This window comes from Juglans microcarpa x Juglans regia, chromosome 3D (assembly GCF_004785595.1).
Source record: "Juglans microcarpa x Juglans regia isolate MS1-56 chromosome 3D, Jm3101_v1.0, whole genome shotgun sequence".
Lineage (NCBI taxonomy): Eukaryota > Viridiplantae > Streptophyta > Magnoliopsida > Fagales > Juglandaceae > Juglans > Juglans microcarpa x Juglans regia.
Window position 1 is genome coordinate 21,136,021 of NC_054598.1, and position 19,043 is coordinate 21,155,063.

The window sequence follows — 19,043 nt, forward strand, 5'->3', positions numbered from 1 at the left end:
ATAATCCTGCTAAATAACCTGCTGGTGCAAAATGGGGACAAGAATTTCAAATATAAATAAGCAATACCACACCTTCTAAGCATAAAAGATCAGAAGTTATACAATAGAAATTCAGCAATTGATTGCTTGTAGAGCAACTATGTAACGCCTCAATGAAAGGCTCAAACCACATGGCCTATACTCCAAAAGGCTAGTCAATGATACAATTGAAGCCTCATTGGAACAATTGGAACATTACAAAAAGCAAGAACTTCTCCTTCCCCAGCAATGTAGGATCTCATACACCACCTACCATTATCCTTATCATATGGGGTATCACAATCTCCCCCCCTTAAATTCCCGACGTCCTCGTTGGGCCTGTCCGTTGTAGGTGGCAAGGCTCAAGTCCCACATTTCTGGTTGAGATAAGCTCTGATGTCATTTGTAACGCCCCAATGGAAGGCTCAAACCACATGGCCTATACTCTAAAAAGACTAGTCAATGATACAATTGGAGCCCTATTGGAATCTTATAAAGAGCAAGAACTTCTCATTCCCAAGTAACGTGAGATCTCATACACCACCTACCCTTATCCTTATCATATGGGATATCACAAACTATAGCCAGGGAAAACCTGCTGCTAGCCTTTGTAGCCAATAAATGCCCACCCCACTTTAAAAGAGAGGGAGAAAAGGAGTCCACAATTTAATGGGAGGGAAGAATTTTGGAATTCTATAGGGTTACAGCTCTCATGCAACCCACCATCACCAGTTAGAAAATGCAACCCACAAATGTATATGCGTGTGTCTGTATAACAGTCATGTTCAACTTATAGTTTGTTTAACTTTTTGCTGATGTTATGAATCAAAAAAACATTTTGCTAATTTTTTTGCCAAGTGTAGCTTTTTGCTAACGTTACACCACAAAAACTTTTGGAGCTTAACTTCATATCCATATGAAGCTTAGCTTTAGATGTTATTTAAATCAATCCTTTATTTAAAAAACATGAGACAAAGATTTGAACATTTACTGCTGAGATAGTGTTCAATAATAGAGAAGCATGTCACATAAGTATGTAATGGAGGAACAGATCAGAGAGTAATGCCGAAAATGAAAAATAATATAAATTCACCAAATCTCAAATTTGGTGTAGAAATTGATTGTTATGTACATGATACTCAAATAATTACAGGAGTTAGAAACAGATGCACTAACCAAGTCAGAAACATGGGCCTACACTTGGAAGCAAATGTTCTCGGGATACATTTGTCAGGAAAAATTACAATATACAGAGTCCTGCCAAGAGCCTCCACTAGTTCTAAACACTGCCATCAAGTGGTAGATGGATTTTGTCCTGAGACTGAATCTTACTCTGAGGAACTATGTAATTGACCATTGGAACTTGTGTGCCACCCAAAGAAGAGAAGACATATTGATCACCTGAGAGAGGAAGAGAGAGAATCCCAGTTAAATTAGCTCAATGAAGGGCACCCCTTAAGACAAAATAAAAATAAAAATAAAAGAAGGTTTCTATAAGCCATGTTGAATTCACTGGACTGGAATCGAGTATAGGAATTTACAAAGTGATCAGTCCTAAATGTTTTTGGTTAATTGTTAAAACAGAAAATTATGAGAATAACTGACTAAGGTCGTCTATGTTTATTTAAAATATGATAAGGATTTCCCACTAATGTAATTTTATAAGAGAAAAAAAAATTAATATAAAGAGAGATTTGTCACGTCACACTGCATATGGGGTGACCTTCCACTTTATTTAGAGAGCAATAAACCATTTTGGCTTAATTAAAACAGCTGCAAAGAACCAAGAACTTACTGCTGTTCTCACTTGAGGCTATCAAGCTGGCCTCCAGCAATTAATAGCAGAAATGTCTGGTCTACATGGAAACATCTGGGAAACGCCAGGACCTGGTGAAAATGAAGACCAAAATAATTTTTTTTTTTGGTAAGAAAGAAGATATTTTATTGATATAGAAATAGTCATAGTCCAAGTACACAGGAAGTATACATGTGATTACACCTAGTTAGGAACAATTTTGTCTGCGATAGAAACTAATTTTTATTAGCAAGCTAGCAGGGATACCGAGACAGGATATAGGAAGTCATCCCTATGTGGTATGCAAGTCAAGCAACGAAGTGCATGACTCTTGATTTATTCAACAATACAAAAACACTATGACCGTGCAAAATCTTTCCTAATTCAAAAAAAAAAAGGGAACACAAAGAATGAAGGCAGAAATTGAAAGTCAAACTTTACAGCTTTCCTCTCTTTATCTTCCTCTCTCTCATCGAATATTATTTTGAGACTAATAATATTCTTACCATGACAGAAGTGAATTAAGTTCCTTTTTTGTTCATTATTTCCTTTTATTTTTTGTTTGGGAGGTGGGAGGCAGCACAATCTTCTTACTGTTACAAGATTCTTAATAAATAGTTTTTAACTTTATCCTTAATAAATATTACAAGAAGATCAACATGTTTGGACCAGAATCCAAACCTATAACGGATGATTTCAAATGGTTGACACATAAAATATAAATGCAACATGCATTTACGGCATAGTAATAAATCTCCTGTGCCTGTCCATAGGACACAGTATAACCCAAAATCAAGCCATGCCCATGCATTTTTTTATGGTACACAAGGTTGCTTCCAAAAAAACATATGGGCAGCGTTTTTATAGAAATAGAAGGTCACCTGATATTGGAGCCCCAGCTGGTAGATTATTAGGGGCTGAACGCTGAAAACCAATATTATTTGCCTGTGGCCGAAAATAACCTGCCATGGGAATGTGCTTTAAAACCATTATAAAATTCAGTAAATATTTTTATCTCACATCAGAAATAAAGCATGTACATACTCAAATAGCACACAGAACAAGAACGTGTGAAATAGGTATAAATTTACTAGTTTGTTTTCAAGGTTTAGAGAAAGTCTCTTCTCAATTGGAAATGTGGAGTTAGCATATGATAAGACTAAAAACACAAACTTAAGAAGAAAATAAGCATTAGTACCTTCCTGGCCAAAGGTAGGTCCCAAATGAGCTCTCTCTCCATTCATCCACCCACCATGCTGATGTTCAGTTTTGAAATCCCCTGAGGGCATCCTCCATTGTTCATCAGCAACAAATCGCCTCTGGCCATCCGGAAGGGAGGGCAAGGAATACGGATGGTGATATGAATGCTGAGCATGTTGCTGAATCGTCGGTTTTGTATAAGAAAAATGACTGGGCTGGTTGTGAGGCGGGGCAGGGTGTATGGGTCTTTGTGTAAAAGAGGTATCACCTTGTTGAAATTGTTGGTTGGTTTGAGAAATTTGTGGATTTAAATACATATCATTGTGTCCATATTCTAATTGCCTTGAAGAATTAAATCCAGATGGTTCGCGAGAATTGGAGACTCCTGTTGAAGAAAAACACGATGACTGCTGTGGAAACATTTCACTTCTCTGTGTATTATCAATATGACCCCCATGACCAGCCATTTGAACAAGTTGGCTGCCCTGTATACAGTAAAAAGAATTTGATACGATATATAAACAAATATAACCAAGAGAATGGAAGAAAATGACGAGCAAAAGTCTTACACTAGATGTGCTGCAGTATTCGTGAGGTACAGGTGGTTGATATGCCAACTGTGGGGAAGACTGTATTGATGATTGGGGTGGTAAAAAGGGTTGGGAGAGTAATGAAGACTGGGCTGGTAAAGGAGATTGAGCAACCAACAATGGTGGAGCACCAGAGTGTGATAGTGGAGGAGGAGGGGGAGGAGGAGGTAACTGTGACTGAAGAGGTGCTGGCTGTGATGGGGGAGGCGGTGGAGGTGGGGGTGATGGAGACAATGGGGGGGGTGGTGGTGGTGGTGAAGGAGGCAAAGGTGGTGGTGGAGGAGGAGAATCAAGAGGCAATGGTGGAGAGCCCTCCGGTAGTGGGGGCAACTCGGTGGAATTACTACAAGCAAATTCCAAAGTCCCATTCGAGCTCTGTAGTTGTGAATCCATTTTAAGAGAACCATTTATGAATGAGGGCCTTTCGTCCTTCAGGTGTCCTGAAACATCTTCCATTTCGAGCTCACCATCCACGTCCTCCAAGATGCAATGGCGCCTGTCATTTGGAGGAATTGTATGTGTTTCTGAATCTTCCAATGCATTTGCGGCATCGGCATCCACTACTAGTGCATCACCAGCTTCCTTGACTGAAGTGCTTGGAAAATCGTCTTCCTCATCTTCAAATACATGGGAAGATAATAGACCAGGCAGCTGAAATGTAGCATTACTGATACAACCACCAAGAGAAAACAAAATGTTATTAGGAAGTCCAACGCCAACACATAAGCACATGCGGGTAGGTTTCCTAAACCGCTCTATGTACGATTATAACAAGTTTAGTTTGGATATGGTTAAAAATGATAAAAGATTCAAGATAGCAAGAGTATGTGAATAGGAAATACAATTAACAACAAATTACAATAGAATCTTTTTTTATGAATAACCAAGTGCTGATTCACATGTAACCAAATTCAATTTCTACAGAAAATTATTAACGACACCATCACTTTGATAAGTGATTAATGACACCATCATTTTGATAAGTAATATAATGATACCATCATAAAAGTCAATTATCATGAAATTCAATAAATATCTAGATAGGTGACTCTCTTGTATACACATTGTCTACTGGGATGTGTGTTTTGCATTTTTTAATGAAGTTCTGTTACTTATCAAAAACAATGAAATTCAATAAATCTTCAATGCTATTGTAGGCTCACATTTAGATCTATCAGTTTCACAACTAGATAAGCATGTCAACAATGCCACAGAATGTTATTTATCAAACTAAGTGCAGAATGTTATTTATCTAAACGAACTTCACAGCACTCTATAAGTCAAAATAATAAAGCAAGATGCGGAACAGAAGACAGGTCATATTTATCTATTACTTAGCATCTTATTACTTACTTGTTTTGGGAGGGGATGAAAGACAGATTCCAGGGAATTAAATTTGGCAATCGGTACCAGTATGTTTATACAAATAGTTATAATTTTTTTTTATCGACAAAACTATTTGTTTCATTATATATAGAACTACTAATTATTTCAGAGACGATATATCTTTTTTTTTTATAAGTTCAGAGACGATATATCTAAATTGTTATTTTTCTTCATTCGATTGGAAGGTAATATAGTATCAGAACTGTTCTCCATGTCCATGGTATATGACATAGTCTTGCAGCAATAACTGACAAATCTTGTCGAACAATGTGAAATCATTATTCAACGGCTAATAATCGTACAATCGACAAGAAATGAGTAGGAGAGTGAGAGTTCATAAAATGCTGAAAAACAAATATATTACAGACCTGCCATATTCATCAACCAGCATGCCTTCCATTTCTCTTAATGGATCATCTACAGCTCGCTCTGCTCGTGATGGACGTCTCAGCGAAAGACCGGCGGACGTATCATCGTTTGAAACCCCAATGTCATCCATGTAAGGCCGAAGAATAGATTCAGGTAAGATCTTCCTCTCGAGCCACAACCGCAAAACCTAATAAAGAATATAGCTTCATTAAACTTGAAAGCGACATGAGGGTTCAGATCAATGTAAATTTACCTTGAGACACTGACGACGATTTTCACGGGCAACAACTCCAGGTGGAGCAGCAGAACCAAGAAGACGTGGCAATGCTGCTTGAACTGCAGGAATGTATGAAGCACCAGCAATGCCTGCACATTATTTACAATCCTAGCTAAACAATCTTGTTCTGAAACAATGATTCACTCGTTAACAATTGAGAGAGACTAACCATGGAAAAGAGGACCTTTCTAAAGAAAAAGTACCTTTCTGACTATGCGAACATTGCGTAATGGAATCTACAAGAAAGAACAAGTCGACTTTACGATGAAAACTGGCCTCAGTTTCCAGCTTCCGTATGAGAAGTTCCACTACCTGCAAATAATGTTAAATTCAAACTTTCAAGTCTTGCCTAAAGGCATAGCACCTCTTCCAGTCAATTATCACCTATCATTCTCGTGGATAATTAACCTAGCGTCCTACATAGAACCAATAAAAAGGCCTTATGTGGGGACTCACAAAATCCTGTCATTAAGACCAACACATTCTTAACATAAATGGGTTCTTATTTTCTGTCGCTCCAGCATACCATTCATTGATTAAAAAGAAAAAGATAATTACATATCAAATATGGTGGCAAAAACTCCCGAAAAACAACCATGCACTATAAGATCCAATAACATCATCCCTAGTGCTGTTATTTTTTTATTTATTGGTATCATCCCTAATGTTGTTATATTGATACCTAATTATATTATGTTAAAAAATAATTGTTTTTCTAAATAATTTATTTCTAAATAATATTGGTAAAAAAGAATATATTCTCCACAGGTAGCATCATGGTCAAGAAAAAAGCTCAGACAAAACAAATAAAGAAAAATAACAAAACATCTCACTTGAAAGTAACCCTAAGCAATTAATAGGCTACAACTTCGCCTAGATGGCACCTTAACTCTGAATAATCTCCAGAACATTTGCCTATCATATTTTACAAGGTTTGTGCATAAAAACAGGGCCACTACTTTTTTTTTTTTTTTTTTTAATGTCGGGGAACCTCTCCAAGGCAGGGCCCTTCGGACCCACCCCTGCAGAGTAAACCCCAGTCCCGTGCACCGCACCCTCGGAAGTTTCCCTACACTAAACTGGTTAAATCGCTGGCTTTTCACCAGGGAGTGTGGCCCCTAGAGATTGTTTGCACCCAAGGGATTTGAACCTTGGACCTGGGGGGAGCATACCCCCAAGCCCAAGACCTTTACCACTTGAGCCAACCCTTAGGGGTTAAACAGGGCCACTACTTGCTCCTTATATCATCAAAATTAAAACTCATCCATAAACTGTAGAACATTAAAATGAACAAGGAGAGCAAGCAGCATAGCCTACATATCTTAATAGTAAAGGTTGCAAAAACCGAAAGAGTGAGCTTTTTTATTTTTTTCTCCCTTGTTTTGTCCATTTGCATTACGATATTGAAAAGTAAGACCTCTACCAATCCCATATAATTGCTGCTTGAGCCGAAGCCCAAATGTCAAAAGACTTGGAAGAGACAGGTGCATCACCCAGCTAAAGAAGCATATTAGAGTCCGTAAGCAGTTGCCCCAAAAAAAACAACTGAACACAATTAAAATTACCAAAATAAGCAGTGCCAGGCAAAACCACAACTAAAGATTCCCCATATATGCATTATAAGTCAGAAAAAAAACATAGATAGAAGATAGAAACTACAGTTAAGGAGCATAATACAGTGACTTGTTTGAACTAAGGAAGTCGGGTTTTTTAATTTCATATTAGTTGAGCCACATCCAAGCAATAACAACCATGGAGTACAAGTTTAACAAGTGACCCATAAGAGAACTTGAATTCAGAAATGGCACCTTCAAATTCAAATAAAACTTTGCCCGCATTATAAAAAAGTCACGTTACTAATAAAACATATCGACTCTAGCTGCTTGGACCTACATCTCCTCAAGAAGAATTGTGAAAATGGTGACATTGACTAAAAAAGTGCAATGAATGCGCAAGTTTAAGAAATTTTTTACTTAATATACAATCCAGATCAATAAACACCTTTTAGCATGATCCAATTAAAAAAAGATTAAAAAAAAATAAGCATACTATATAACCTACCTCGTTAGCAATTCCATACTTTGCACAGTCAATAGCAAGACGAGTAGCACGTCCAATACTTTCCTTAGTCCTGGACAAAGTCTCTATCATCCCTTCAAAGGCATCACGAGCCACAGCTGCTTCAGTACCACCACTCAGAGAGCCTCCGTCAGTCCTGTGCCCTGAACTAACTCTTCTTTCCTCAATTTCTTCAACGTCAAGTTGATTTTGCGATGGAGATTGGTGACCATGATTTAATGGAGAAGCCAAATTTGTGGGATAATGTAATCCTTGCAAATCTGCCTGCAGCACATTGCTAGTACCAGTCAAAAGATACTGCACTGTGGGTGGACTGGGGCTCCTTCCCGGGACATCAGGTGCAGATACAAAAGAACTGAAAATTCCAAGAGAGAAGTTCTGAGAGTGAGCTTGTCTCCTTTTTGCCTGTGCTGCAGCAATAAGATGCTTCATGGACATAACAGATTCTGGAGTCTTAGAATCAGCCAAAGAACTACTTTTATCTTCCCTACCAGCTTCCATTCTGAAATAAGGGGAAAAAAAAAGCAATAAGCAGGTAAATCAGGAAGATGAAAAAAAAAAAAAAAAAACATGATAAAAGTGAACATACCTTTCACTGGGCAAAGAATTATACTCTACTGAATTATCAATCAAAACAGTAGATTCACCGATCCTTGAGATTGATTTAGGAGGGGCTTTAGATCTTTCTCCTGAAGAAGGTCTGTTTCTTTGAGTTGTTTCTTGATTCTGAGAAGAATTCATGCCATTAGAAACAACACCCAAACCCTTAGCAGACCCAGCATGAACCTTCTTCTGAGTAACAGTAGCAGAAACTTTAATCAAAGCCTTGGCCACTTTATGCTGTTCAGCCACTTTATGCTGTTCAGCCACTGGTCTGGTCACAGGACCTAAATGGGGAGACTTTCTAGGGGAAATCAACATTGATTTTGCCTCCTTCAATGACGATTGTTCCTTCGATTCCTTGGATGACAACTGCTCAGAGTATAATTTCCTCGGACTACACGAAATATGGGTAGCAATTTCCTTTTCAGGCATCTTCTCATCAGTTTGACGTTCACCTGGTGACAGAGACTCATTTTGCACTTCAGAGGAAAACTCTTTTGAATGGCCATCCTCAAGTCCAGTAGAAACTCCGACATGCAGAGCATCTTTAGAACAATCATTCTGTGCTTCACTGCTCCTGGTAGCATCTGAAACATACAAAGATGCTCTAATGTTTCTAGCAGATCCACCATGAACTGGAGTTTTGCGCTCATTATCGTCATCGTCATCAAAAAGGCAAACAGCTCTCCGTTTTTTGTGCTGTTGAATTCCTGTAACCTTAATGCTACTAGAACATGATACATCATTCTTTACTGACACAGATTTTCTCTCTGTTTTATCATCAGCAGGAAGAGTCTCAGAGTCGGACATAGCCTCCATTGCTCGGCGTCGACGCTTTGTTACAGGTAGTGCAGCCTCATCACCAGAAGCATTGGATCCAAAATTACAACTTTGGCCTCTGGAAGCCAGATTAGTTTCTGGTTTGACACATGATATTGAGCCTTTGAATTCTGGCGTCTTCAATGCCTTCTTGTCAATAGCATTTGGCCTAGGAGAGTCACTCTTAATTCTTCTAGCATGTGCTCCATGGGTGGCAACATCACCCATATCTTCGCACTTAGACTTTTTGGCAGGATGTAAAACATCATTTGCTCCACGGTTAGGCTTTCCAAGTCCATGCTGGGCCCTCTTTTCCTTGCCAGAAGGTTTTTCCTTGGCCTGCTCATCTGGATCAACACCAGAGTCCGGCATTTTATCAGCAACCTTGAAATGCTTTTTTGCTTTTAGCAGATCTTTCGAATTTTTTCCTGCATTGATACCAGAATCTGCTTTGAGAGGGCTTGAAGAAAACTCCCGCATGCTTCTACCAGAGTCATTTTTTACCTTAACTTCATCTTTTGATCGCTCAAGTGATTCAGAGGAATCAACAGAATGACCATCACTGTCAGCCTTTAATGATGTTAAAGCAGACGTGCTAGTTTTGTTTAGTCCAACTGCACTCCCACATCTCTTCTTTGAAGCACCAATCTTCTTCGACTTGTGACCATTTGTTAATACCTTCTGTGCCTCACCACGTTGCTTGGTGCAAAAGGTATCATCTTCAACATTTTTACCAAAAGTCACTTCTTTCTTTAGAAATAAAGAATTATCTGGACTGGCCGTCGGTGATACCACTTCCTTTGGTTTTGCACCATCAGATATTCTATTATTTTTCTGAGGAGACATAATCAGAGACAAATGATCATTTGCTCGACAGGAGACAGATGGCGTTACTTCTTGACTTTCAGCTCCACCTTGTCTCTGTGAGCAGTGGTCCAACTTCAAGCCAGAATCACTTACAGCCTCATTCAGTGTTTCTCCTTTGTATGTCATCTTACCAGTCTCAACCTTTAAGTCGACCTCACCCCCATCATCCTCTACCCCATTAGCAGAAGGAGCCTCAGGCCCAACATCTGATCCATCAGTATGATCTCCCAAACCACTTGATTTCTTTTTTTGCAACTCATCAAATGCCACACAGATTTCCTTCACAGCTTGAGCAAAGCACTTAACTGTTTTACCCTGGCACCGGGCTAATAATTTACTCTTAACCTCATTAGTGAAGGTCTGAATATCCAGAGGGGCAACAAAACCTCTGCGAATGAAAAAAAATAGCCAAAGGGCAAAGAAAGAAGTTATAGTGCCAGTAGTCAACTTAACCAACAAGACAAATAAGGAACGTGCATGCAAAGAGAAATGGATGGGATAACCATCCCACAATACGATAGATAACTTACAAGTTCATCTAGAACAAACATAGATTTCTTTTTGAATCTTTTTGCTCTTGCTAACCAGGTACATCTATCGTATACACTGTGTATTAAGATTTTCTTATTGACAACTAATAAAATTTTCTTACTCATAAAGAAAAGTGATGTTTGTTCTAAATGAGTTTGTAGGTTATGTTCAGTTTACAAACAATAATATATCAGGGTTAATGTGCCAACCACCATCAGGGTTAAGCCAATGCCTTGAAAGAGTTTCCATGAAAAATTGTAGAGTTGACTTTCAGTATACTAGTGGCTTTAAAAGCTTGCATACGTCGGGCACCATTCAGGACATTCATAAATCTTTAGCATACTTACATTTCTCGTGTTCCAAAGAATTCGACAAAGTATTTCTTGGGGTCAGGTGACAGCTTCCAGTCTTCAGGTCTGCTAATCTGTGAACACAATCAATAAAATCTACCTCAAATACCGACCAAACCACTAAATAACCAAACAATGTATGGCATCTATAAATCCATCAAATAAATATGAGCTTACATATATCAAACATACTTGTACATAAACATATATATATATATAAATGCATACATACACAAATAAGTCAATACATACATATATATATATATAAAACACCCTCTAAAGCCAAGCTTGCATCAATTTATCAACTATAAATAAGAGGCAAACAACTGGGTTTCTTCTTTTCGTAAAGAGAAAAGCACCATTACCAAGGACACAGAACCCTATTTCACACAAACTGGCTATAGTCAAACGCATGACACAAACGAATATGATATAAAAAGATTAGGGCATATGGTGAAGATCATAGTAATGAAAAATCTAGTAAGGTAAAAATCAAGAGCCAAAAAAACCCAGACTTTCAAAGAGCTAGTATTAAGAAAAAAATCAGGATTCGGATATATAGAAAGCGTGGAAGAAGAAAAATGAAGACCTTGGCGGGCCAAGCAGGGAAGCCCTTGACCTTTGCGAGGACAAGATCACCCAGACTCAACTGGCTCTTGTCCTTGCCTTTGTTGTTCGCTCCGCGTCTACGCGCCGGAGCCATGGCGCTCGCCGGAGCCGCAAAAACCCTAAATTTAAGAGTGTGCCCCCTCACGATCGAATCGAATTTGTGAGATTTACCCCACGAAGAAAATCTAGAGAAATCCTTAACCAGAAGACCTATAGTCGTCCCAACCCGAGGTGCCGCCGGAGGTGAGTGGCACCGGCCCTGGAGATGCTAGGGCATCGGAAGAATCGTAGACTGTTTAATTATTGAATCAAAGAAACAAAGAAGGAGACGGAGTCTGTGGAATCGTAGAGAGAGGGAGAGAGAGGGGTTGTGGCGGTTGGAGAGAGAGAGAGTATTGATTTTTGTGGGAGAGGGGGGTGGCTTGAGGTTGGGGTTGGGGACGCAGTGGTAATTTTTGAGATTTCCTTGAGGTATTTAGGTATGTTCAGTATTTGAGGGCTTTCTCTGCGTTCGGATGCTTTGGACCTTCTAGCCCATTTGTTGAAAGAAAAATTATTTACATAATTCTATTGTTGGCTGTAGCTGCAGCACATTTAATATATTAAATATAAAAAAATATCATATAAGGTGTGTGAAGAGTACGACTGATGTATAGCTTAATTATTTTTAAAAAAAAAATAAGTAAATGCAAGATCTGTATAAAAAAAATTAATTTTTTAATAGTGAATCTAATTTTTTTCCAAACTATTGTACGATACTTGCGTACTCTACGATTGTATGTAGTATTACTTATTTTTAAGAAGTCCATAATAGTAATAATATATGATTGTATATAGTATTACTATTATTATTACTGTAAATAATAGTAAAATAGTTTGAGTTAAAATGAGATGAATTAATTTATAAAAATATATGTATTTGAACGTAGAAGTGAGACGAAGGATTTTAAGTTTTGATGGAGATTTGATAAAGCGGTAGGTTTCACTAATTGTTAGAAAGTGTTTGCAATGATTAAGTAATAGTTATTAATATATTTTCCTTTAACAAATATCAATAAATATATTTAAATCGCAAAATTAAACTTTCTATTTTTTCGAAGTTTATATAATTCAGTAATTTTCAAAAATATCAGTTTTTTTATAAAATATATCATTCTAATTATCAAGTATAGATTAGAAAATTACCTACGCTATTTTTATCTAAATTTATTTGGTTCAAAAATTCTGAATTATGAGTGGTCCCACCAAAACTTAGTTAAGGGTAGTACTACTATGCCCTCTCAATTTATCCACTTGGTGTCAAAGTTTTAAATTTCGTACCGTACCGGCCGGTACGGCCGAAATTTTTCGTTTCGGCCGTCCGGCCGGTACAGGTACTATATCTGTTCCGTACCGGCCAAAATACCGGCCGTACCGGCCGGTACCGGTCATACCGGCCTCAATTTCGGCCTGTACCGGCCTATATTTCGGCCGGTACCGGCCGATATTTCGGCCTGTGTGTTTTTTTTTTTTTTTTTTTTTCGTTTTTTTCGTTTTTTCAAACTACAAACTTATTTTTTAACCCTCAATTCAGACTATACTATTTATAATTTATATATATATGTATTTGTATATAATTTATTTATATATAGACTATTATTTTAGAATATAATTTTTATATATATAATTTATTTATAGATCGACTATCCCGAAACGTTATCCCGAAACGCTATCCCGAAACGGTACCGGTACCGAAATATTTCGTTCCAGTGCCTTGACCGGTACGCTATCCGGTACGGTATTCAAAACATTGCTTGGTGTACCTCTAGTGCAAATTGCACTTTACTTTTTTTGTTTTTTATTTCAAATATTTTCTAAACATGTTTAAACATTTTTAAAAAATAAAAATAAAAATATTAATACATTAATAATCACTTCCTTAATCAATAAGCAAAAACAAATTTTAAAAAAAAAATTAAATATATAAGTGATCAAAATAAGAGTGCAAAATGAGGGCATACTAGCATATTATTTATTAGGTAATTGTAGGGATGTAAAATTTCAGTCCAAACCAAAAATACCGATCAGACCGAACCATTTGATCCGGACCGGACCTGATCAAAAACTTGTTTGGTCGGTTTCAGTCCTCCATTTGTAGGACCAAATGGGTTTCAGTCTAGTCCCGAGGTGGGTTTTTCTCACCCCGAACCAAACCGGACTGACTGAATTACAAATATATCTTTTTAAATATTTTTTTATAAATTACATATATTATTTTATATAGTAGTTATATAAGTGAATTATGTCATTTTCATCTAACCTATGACTATTGACAAAATAAAATGTTAAATATATAATCATTAATTAACTAATATCAATTAACTAATGTATAATTATCAATTTCGATAATTTGAACAACTTTATTTTTAGGCTATTTTTAAGTAAAAAATGTGCAAATAAAGTTAAATAGTTGTATTATTCAAAATTATAAACAGTATGGGTTTTTTTTTATACTAATGGGCCGAAAATACATAATGCGGCTTTTTTTTTGTTATACTTCAAGAATGAAGTACTTTTTTGTATGATTGGACCTTCATTTGAAAGTAGCTTGGACCGATAGCTAACAGTTTGGTCTGGTGCACTAGGGGTGATCGGTCTGGTCCAATTTGGGAAAATGATGGACCAAAATTCTCGATTCAACCTCCCCCCACACTGGACCAATTTACACTCCTATCTAATTGTAACTTTCAATTACAATGACGAAAAGTTATAAGATATTTTTTTATGTCATTTGTTGTAATTCAAAATTTTTTATCAATTATCAATATAGAATACACAATTATAATTCTTAGTTATAAGTTGAAAAAATATAAACATTTTTTCCTTAATTATTTAATTCGGAAATCTCAATGGTAATATAAAATATCAATAAGAAAAAGTGATATTAAAATTCTCAACTTTAGATTATTCTGAATTTATTTAATTTGAATTACACAAAGTTTATGAAATACTGGACCAACGACAACATCATGGGTCTCTGGTGCGAAGACCCACGACAACGATTGCACTGTATGTTGGTATCGGCCCACAACAACATCATGGGTCTAAGCTTTTCTCAAAAATGGACCGCAGTACCACAGTGGGTATACGTCGACTAAGGAATGGACTACAACATCATCATGCATCCAGATCAACCAAGGGATGGACCCTTTTGCTTATATGAGAAGCACTTTACCTCCCATGGTGCTCACAAAGGTGGTAAGCACTTTTGTGCCATAATGCTCTTCTAATGCTAGCACTTTTGCTCTCCCAGTACTCATCTAGGTGGAAGGCAATTTTGCCCTTATAGTATATTAGCCTAAGGGCAAGCACTTTTGCTCTTTATGATGCTCACCTGGGTGGCAAGCACTTTTACTCCTCAGGCGGGTACTTTCCCTTACGATTCTCTTTGAGGTGGCCAACTAAATGTTCCATCACGGTTCACCTAAGGTGCGAGCACTTTGTCTCTCATTGTGCTCGCTGAGGTTGTTAACACTTTTGTTCTTGCAGTGTGAGCCTAGGATGTTAGCATTTTACCCCTTGTGGTGCTTGTCTATGTGGTGAGCACTTTTCCTTTTCATGATACTAATCAAGGTGGTGTGTTTCATGCTCCTTCACGGTGCTCACCATGGGTGCTCACTCTTTGCTTCCATTTTACCTCCCATGGTGCTCACCTGGCAGCGAGCACTTTTGCTCCTCAGGCAAGCACTTTTCCTTTTCACGATACTCGCCGAGGTTGCAAGCTTTATGCTCCATCACAGTTCTCACCTAGGTGGCGAGCACTTTTATTCTTGTGGTGTGAGCATAGGGTGTGAATACTTTGTCTCTCGTGGTACTCGCCTGGGTGGTAAGCACTTTTACTTTTCATGGTGTTCACCTGAGAGCTGAACACTTCTGCTCTCCCAAGGGCGAGCATCTTCCCTTTCCATGATACTTGCCAAGGTGGCAAGTTTCATACTCATTCACGATGCTCGCTTAGGGTGCGAGCACTTTGCTTCCTCTGATGCTTAGTAAGACGGCAAACACTTTAGTTTCTGTAGTGCTCACCTAGGTGGGGAGCAGTTTTGCTTTCAATGGTGCTCATCTAGGTGGTAAGACAATATATTTAATTGAAGCAATTTGACAAAGTATTTAATATCCTACATAAAGAGGTTTAGACCATCTCATCCTAAGGCAAGACAATTATGTTTTAGTGGTTGTTAGTCAGTCCTATTTAATGATGTCAAAAAATTCTATATTCGACATAAATAAATAATAAACTCACTCCATACATTTATCTTTTTTTCATTTTAGATCTTAGAATTTAAAGACACTGATCCAATAGCTACAATGTTTAAAAGCATAAATCGTGTTGCTTATAATTGCCCATGTCATCATCATCAAAGCATCTGACTGCGCTATTTGCTTTACATAAATAATTTATCTAGTAATAACCTAATTGTTTGTACCTTAATACACTTATATCATATGTGTTATAGTCTATTTATGTTTTATTCTATAATTTTTTAAGCCATATGTTCATTATTAGGTACATTATTTTTCTTTCAAGGGAATTGAGATAATGGGGAAACATCAATCAATTATCATATTTTTCTTTCATCTCTTCCAGTAGTCGCCATTTACTTTAGATCTTTCTCTTCGTCTTTTTGTCTTCTTCATCTCATTCTCTTGTTCTCCTCCTCCACCTCCCCACATTCTTCCAATTTTTTTTTCACCTTTTTACATGGTTGTAGGTAACTCAAATTAGTTGTGGCCGAGAGATCCATGGTCATGAGCATCGGTCCCTTCAGATTATAATAACTCATGGCCACAGTTTGGTTGTGGGTAGCGTTATGGATCTCCTTCAGAATATAATAACTTATGGCCACGGTTTGGTTGTAGGTAGCGTTATGGATCTTCACTCTTCAGAGTCGTGACCGTGCCTACTGCCTAGCAAAAATCCATGACCATGGCTTGGTTGTGGGTCTATATAGAGACCCACGACCAAGCCATGACCATGGATTTCTATGACCCACGACTAAGATTTGGCCATTTGACCCTTGGTGAGACAGGTATATAATGATACTGGTCTATTAGACTAATGACAAATATATCATTATATACCGGTTCAATTCCAATGGTTCGATTCAACCAATTCAAATGGTTTTTCAATTTTTTTTTTTTTTACATCCCTACCTGAAAATCTCCACCTTCTTCAGGGAGCGATGTTCCATATAATTATTATTTTTCTTCGGCCGGCATTACCCCTTTACATTTCTTAACTATTTATATATTATTTTTAATTTTCATATTTCTAATATATGTGTGTGTGTCTGGAGGTTATATTTTTGTATTTATTTTCTCAAATTTTAGATTATTTTATTTTTATACTATCTATAATTATCTTTAAAAACTTTTTTAACCCCGCAATGCCGCATGGCTGGTATCGACAATTCAACTTGGTAACAAAGGTCAACGAAATAAGTGATGTGTCACAAATACTAAAAACCTCCAAATTAGAAAGAATATAACAACCAATCTATTTAAAAGGCAAATTATATTGATTATTTTAATATTAAATAATGCTATTTGATCATCTAAAACTTACTTATCAGACGACCTTCTTGAAATAGTGATTTATTAAAAAATTAAAAATACAAACATAATAGGAGTATAAAAAATCTAGAGTTTGGATCTTTTTTTTTTGTACTTTTAGATGCATATAACTTCTTTTTTTTATAAACTATGTGGCATTACATGGTGGTGCCACACCTAGTGAGCGGTAAGTTTTAGATAGTCCAATAACAATACTCTTTAATATTTGAGGCTAATTATTAGTTTTTTCAAACTATTTTCCAATAAAAATTCGCCTTAAAACTGACTGTAAGTTTCAAGTTACTTCTTAAGCCAGATTAAGGCATTAAATTGAAACAATTCACCTGCACAATGCTACTAATAATTTAACATATTGTAATTAACAATATATATCAAGACCAATAGCCAATTATTACATTAAAAAAAAGAGTAATGATATTTGCAATCGTTGACTGCATAAGTGCCGCACAATTTTTTTAAAAAAAGTAAGTAAATACATCACCCACGTGAAAAAAATTAATTTTTTGATAATAAATCTTATTTTTTTAAAAAACGATTATGTGACGTTTGCACATTCTACGACTGTACGACTGTATGTAACATTACTCTTAAAAAAAACTTCAATTAAAACAATGAAGTTACTAACGATTTTGTTCTTTTCTTTTAAGCCGAAGCCAATTATGTTAGTTTTTTCATAATTAGGGAAATCAACATGGATTGTTTTGTTTTTTTTCTTTTTTTTTGGGGGGGGGGGGTGGGGTTTGAGGGTTTTTGTAATTTATCGCATTATTTTATTTTAAAGAATAAGTAGGAATTATAATTCTAAACTATCACTAATTTTGTAATATTCAACCGAGATTATAAAAAAGTTGTATGCCTAAATTTGATTAAGACCTAAAGCTTTAAGACGAGCAAAAACAGGTCATGAATGAGCATGATCTTACAAAATTGCAATTTTTAATTTTTTTTAAGAATTTAGGACAGATGGTAGGTACAAAATGAAATCACTTAAAAAATAGGTGAGGGAAAATATCCCAATTATTTTATTCACAATTCAGTTCAATCCTTACCATTACGACATTCATTCATTCATTTTAAATGTTAACGGAAAAGCATTTATTATGAGGTGTTTTTTTTTTTTTTCCCTTTATAGCATAGACAAATGACTAGATGATTTTTTTTTTTAAAAAAAATAAATAAATAGAAAAACCTTTTGGTGTTTAAAAGACGTTTCCATTTTTTATTTTATTTTTTTGCTTTGGAAAGTTCTGAAAAAATGGGGAAACTATATGAGTGTTGAACATTAAACTCAGGTTTGTTTTTTCAGATCTCCAGTTTCCTTAATAATTCTGAGACAAGTCAATCTAAAGCAGTGAGTGTAGTGTATTGACCATTAAACTATGTGTTTAGAATGATTTAACTTACAAGATAACGGGAGTACAGGAATTTAAACAGAACCTTATAAAACAGCAAGTTTCTCTATGAGAAATATAGTGAAAACAAGTAACAACAGTGAAACTCATTAGCAACATGATTTCTATATAACTGTCTCTAAAGCAACAATTTCTCAGTAGGCTCTAATTATTGCAACAAAAACTCGGGAATAGAAGAAATACAACTCTAATATTGACAACTACATCAAAGCAGTCAAGCAATTCCTCCTCCAATGTCGTTCTCTAAAGTGGTTAAAATTTCTCCATGGCAAGCAACAATTACGGCGATGAAACATAAACAAGAATAAGTGACGGGATACTTTTATAGGTGAAAAAAAAAAGTAAACATGCCGACTAAAAGAATTCTCCACTCTCTCTTTCTCTCTAAAACTGTTATGAACCCACTAGATAAAACTCACATTTGAAAACTGACTTACAAGGGAAGGGTACCCAAGGGCTTATAAACCACCAACAAATTCCATACTTAGTCGATGTGGGATCCTAACAACTACCACGCTCTGCAGC

At 36.4% G+C, this 19,043-nt stretch overlaps 1 protein-coding gene across 1 annotated transcript; it reads right to left on the minus strand.

Moving 5' to 3' along the window:
- Positions 1-1,331: 1,331 nt before the first annotated feature.
- LOC121256577 (ENHANCER OF AG-4 protein 2-like) lies at positions 1,332-11,944 on the minus strand. Its single transcript, XM_041157424.1, has 12 exons — positions 11,474-11,944; positions 10,882-10,958; positions 8,304-10,391; positions 7,697-8,216; positions 5,839-5,947; positions 5,612-5,724; positions 5,358-5,545; positions 3,583-4,270; positions 3,012-3,498; positions 2,695-2,775; positions 1,814-1,905; positions 1,332-1,419 (listed from the first exon to the last, which is right to left on the minus strand). The coding sequence occupies exons 1-11, from the start codon at positions 11,585-11,587 to the stop codon at positions 1,835-1,837; spliced, it is 4,536 nt and encodes a 1,511-aa protein (XP_041013358.1). The 5' UTR covers positions 11,588-11,944; the 3' UTR covers positions 1,332-1,419; positions 1,814-1,834.
- Between the last annotated feature and the right edge of the window lie 7,099 nt (positions 11,945-19,043).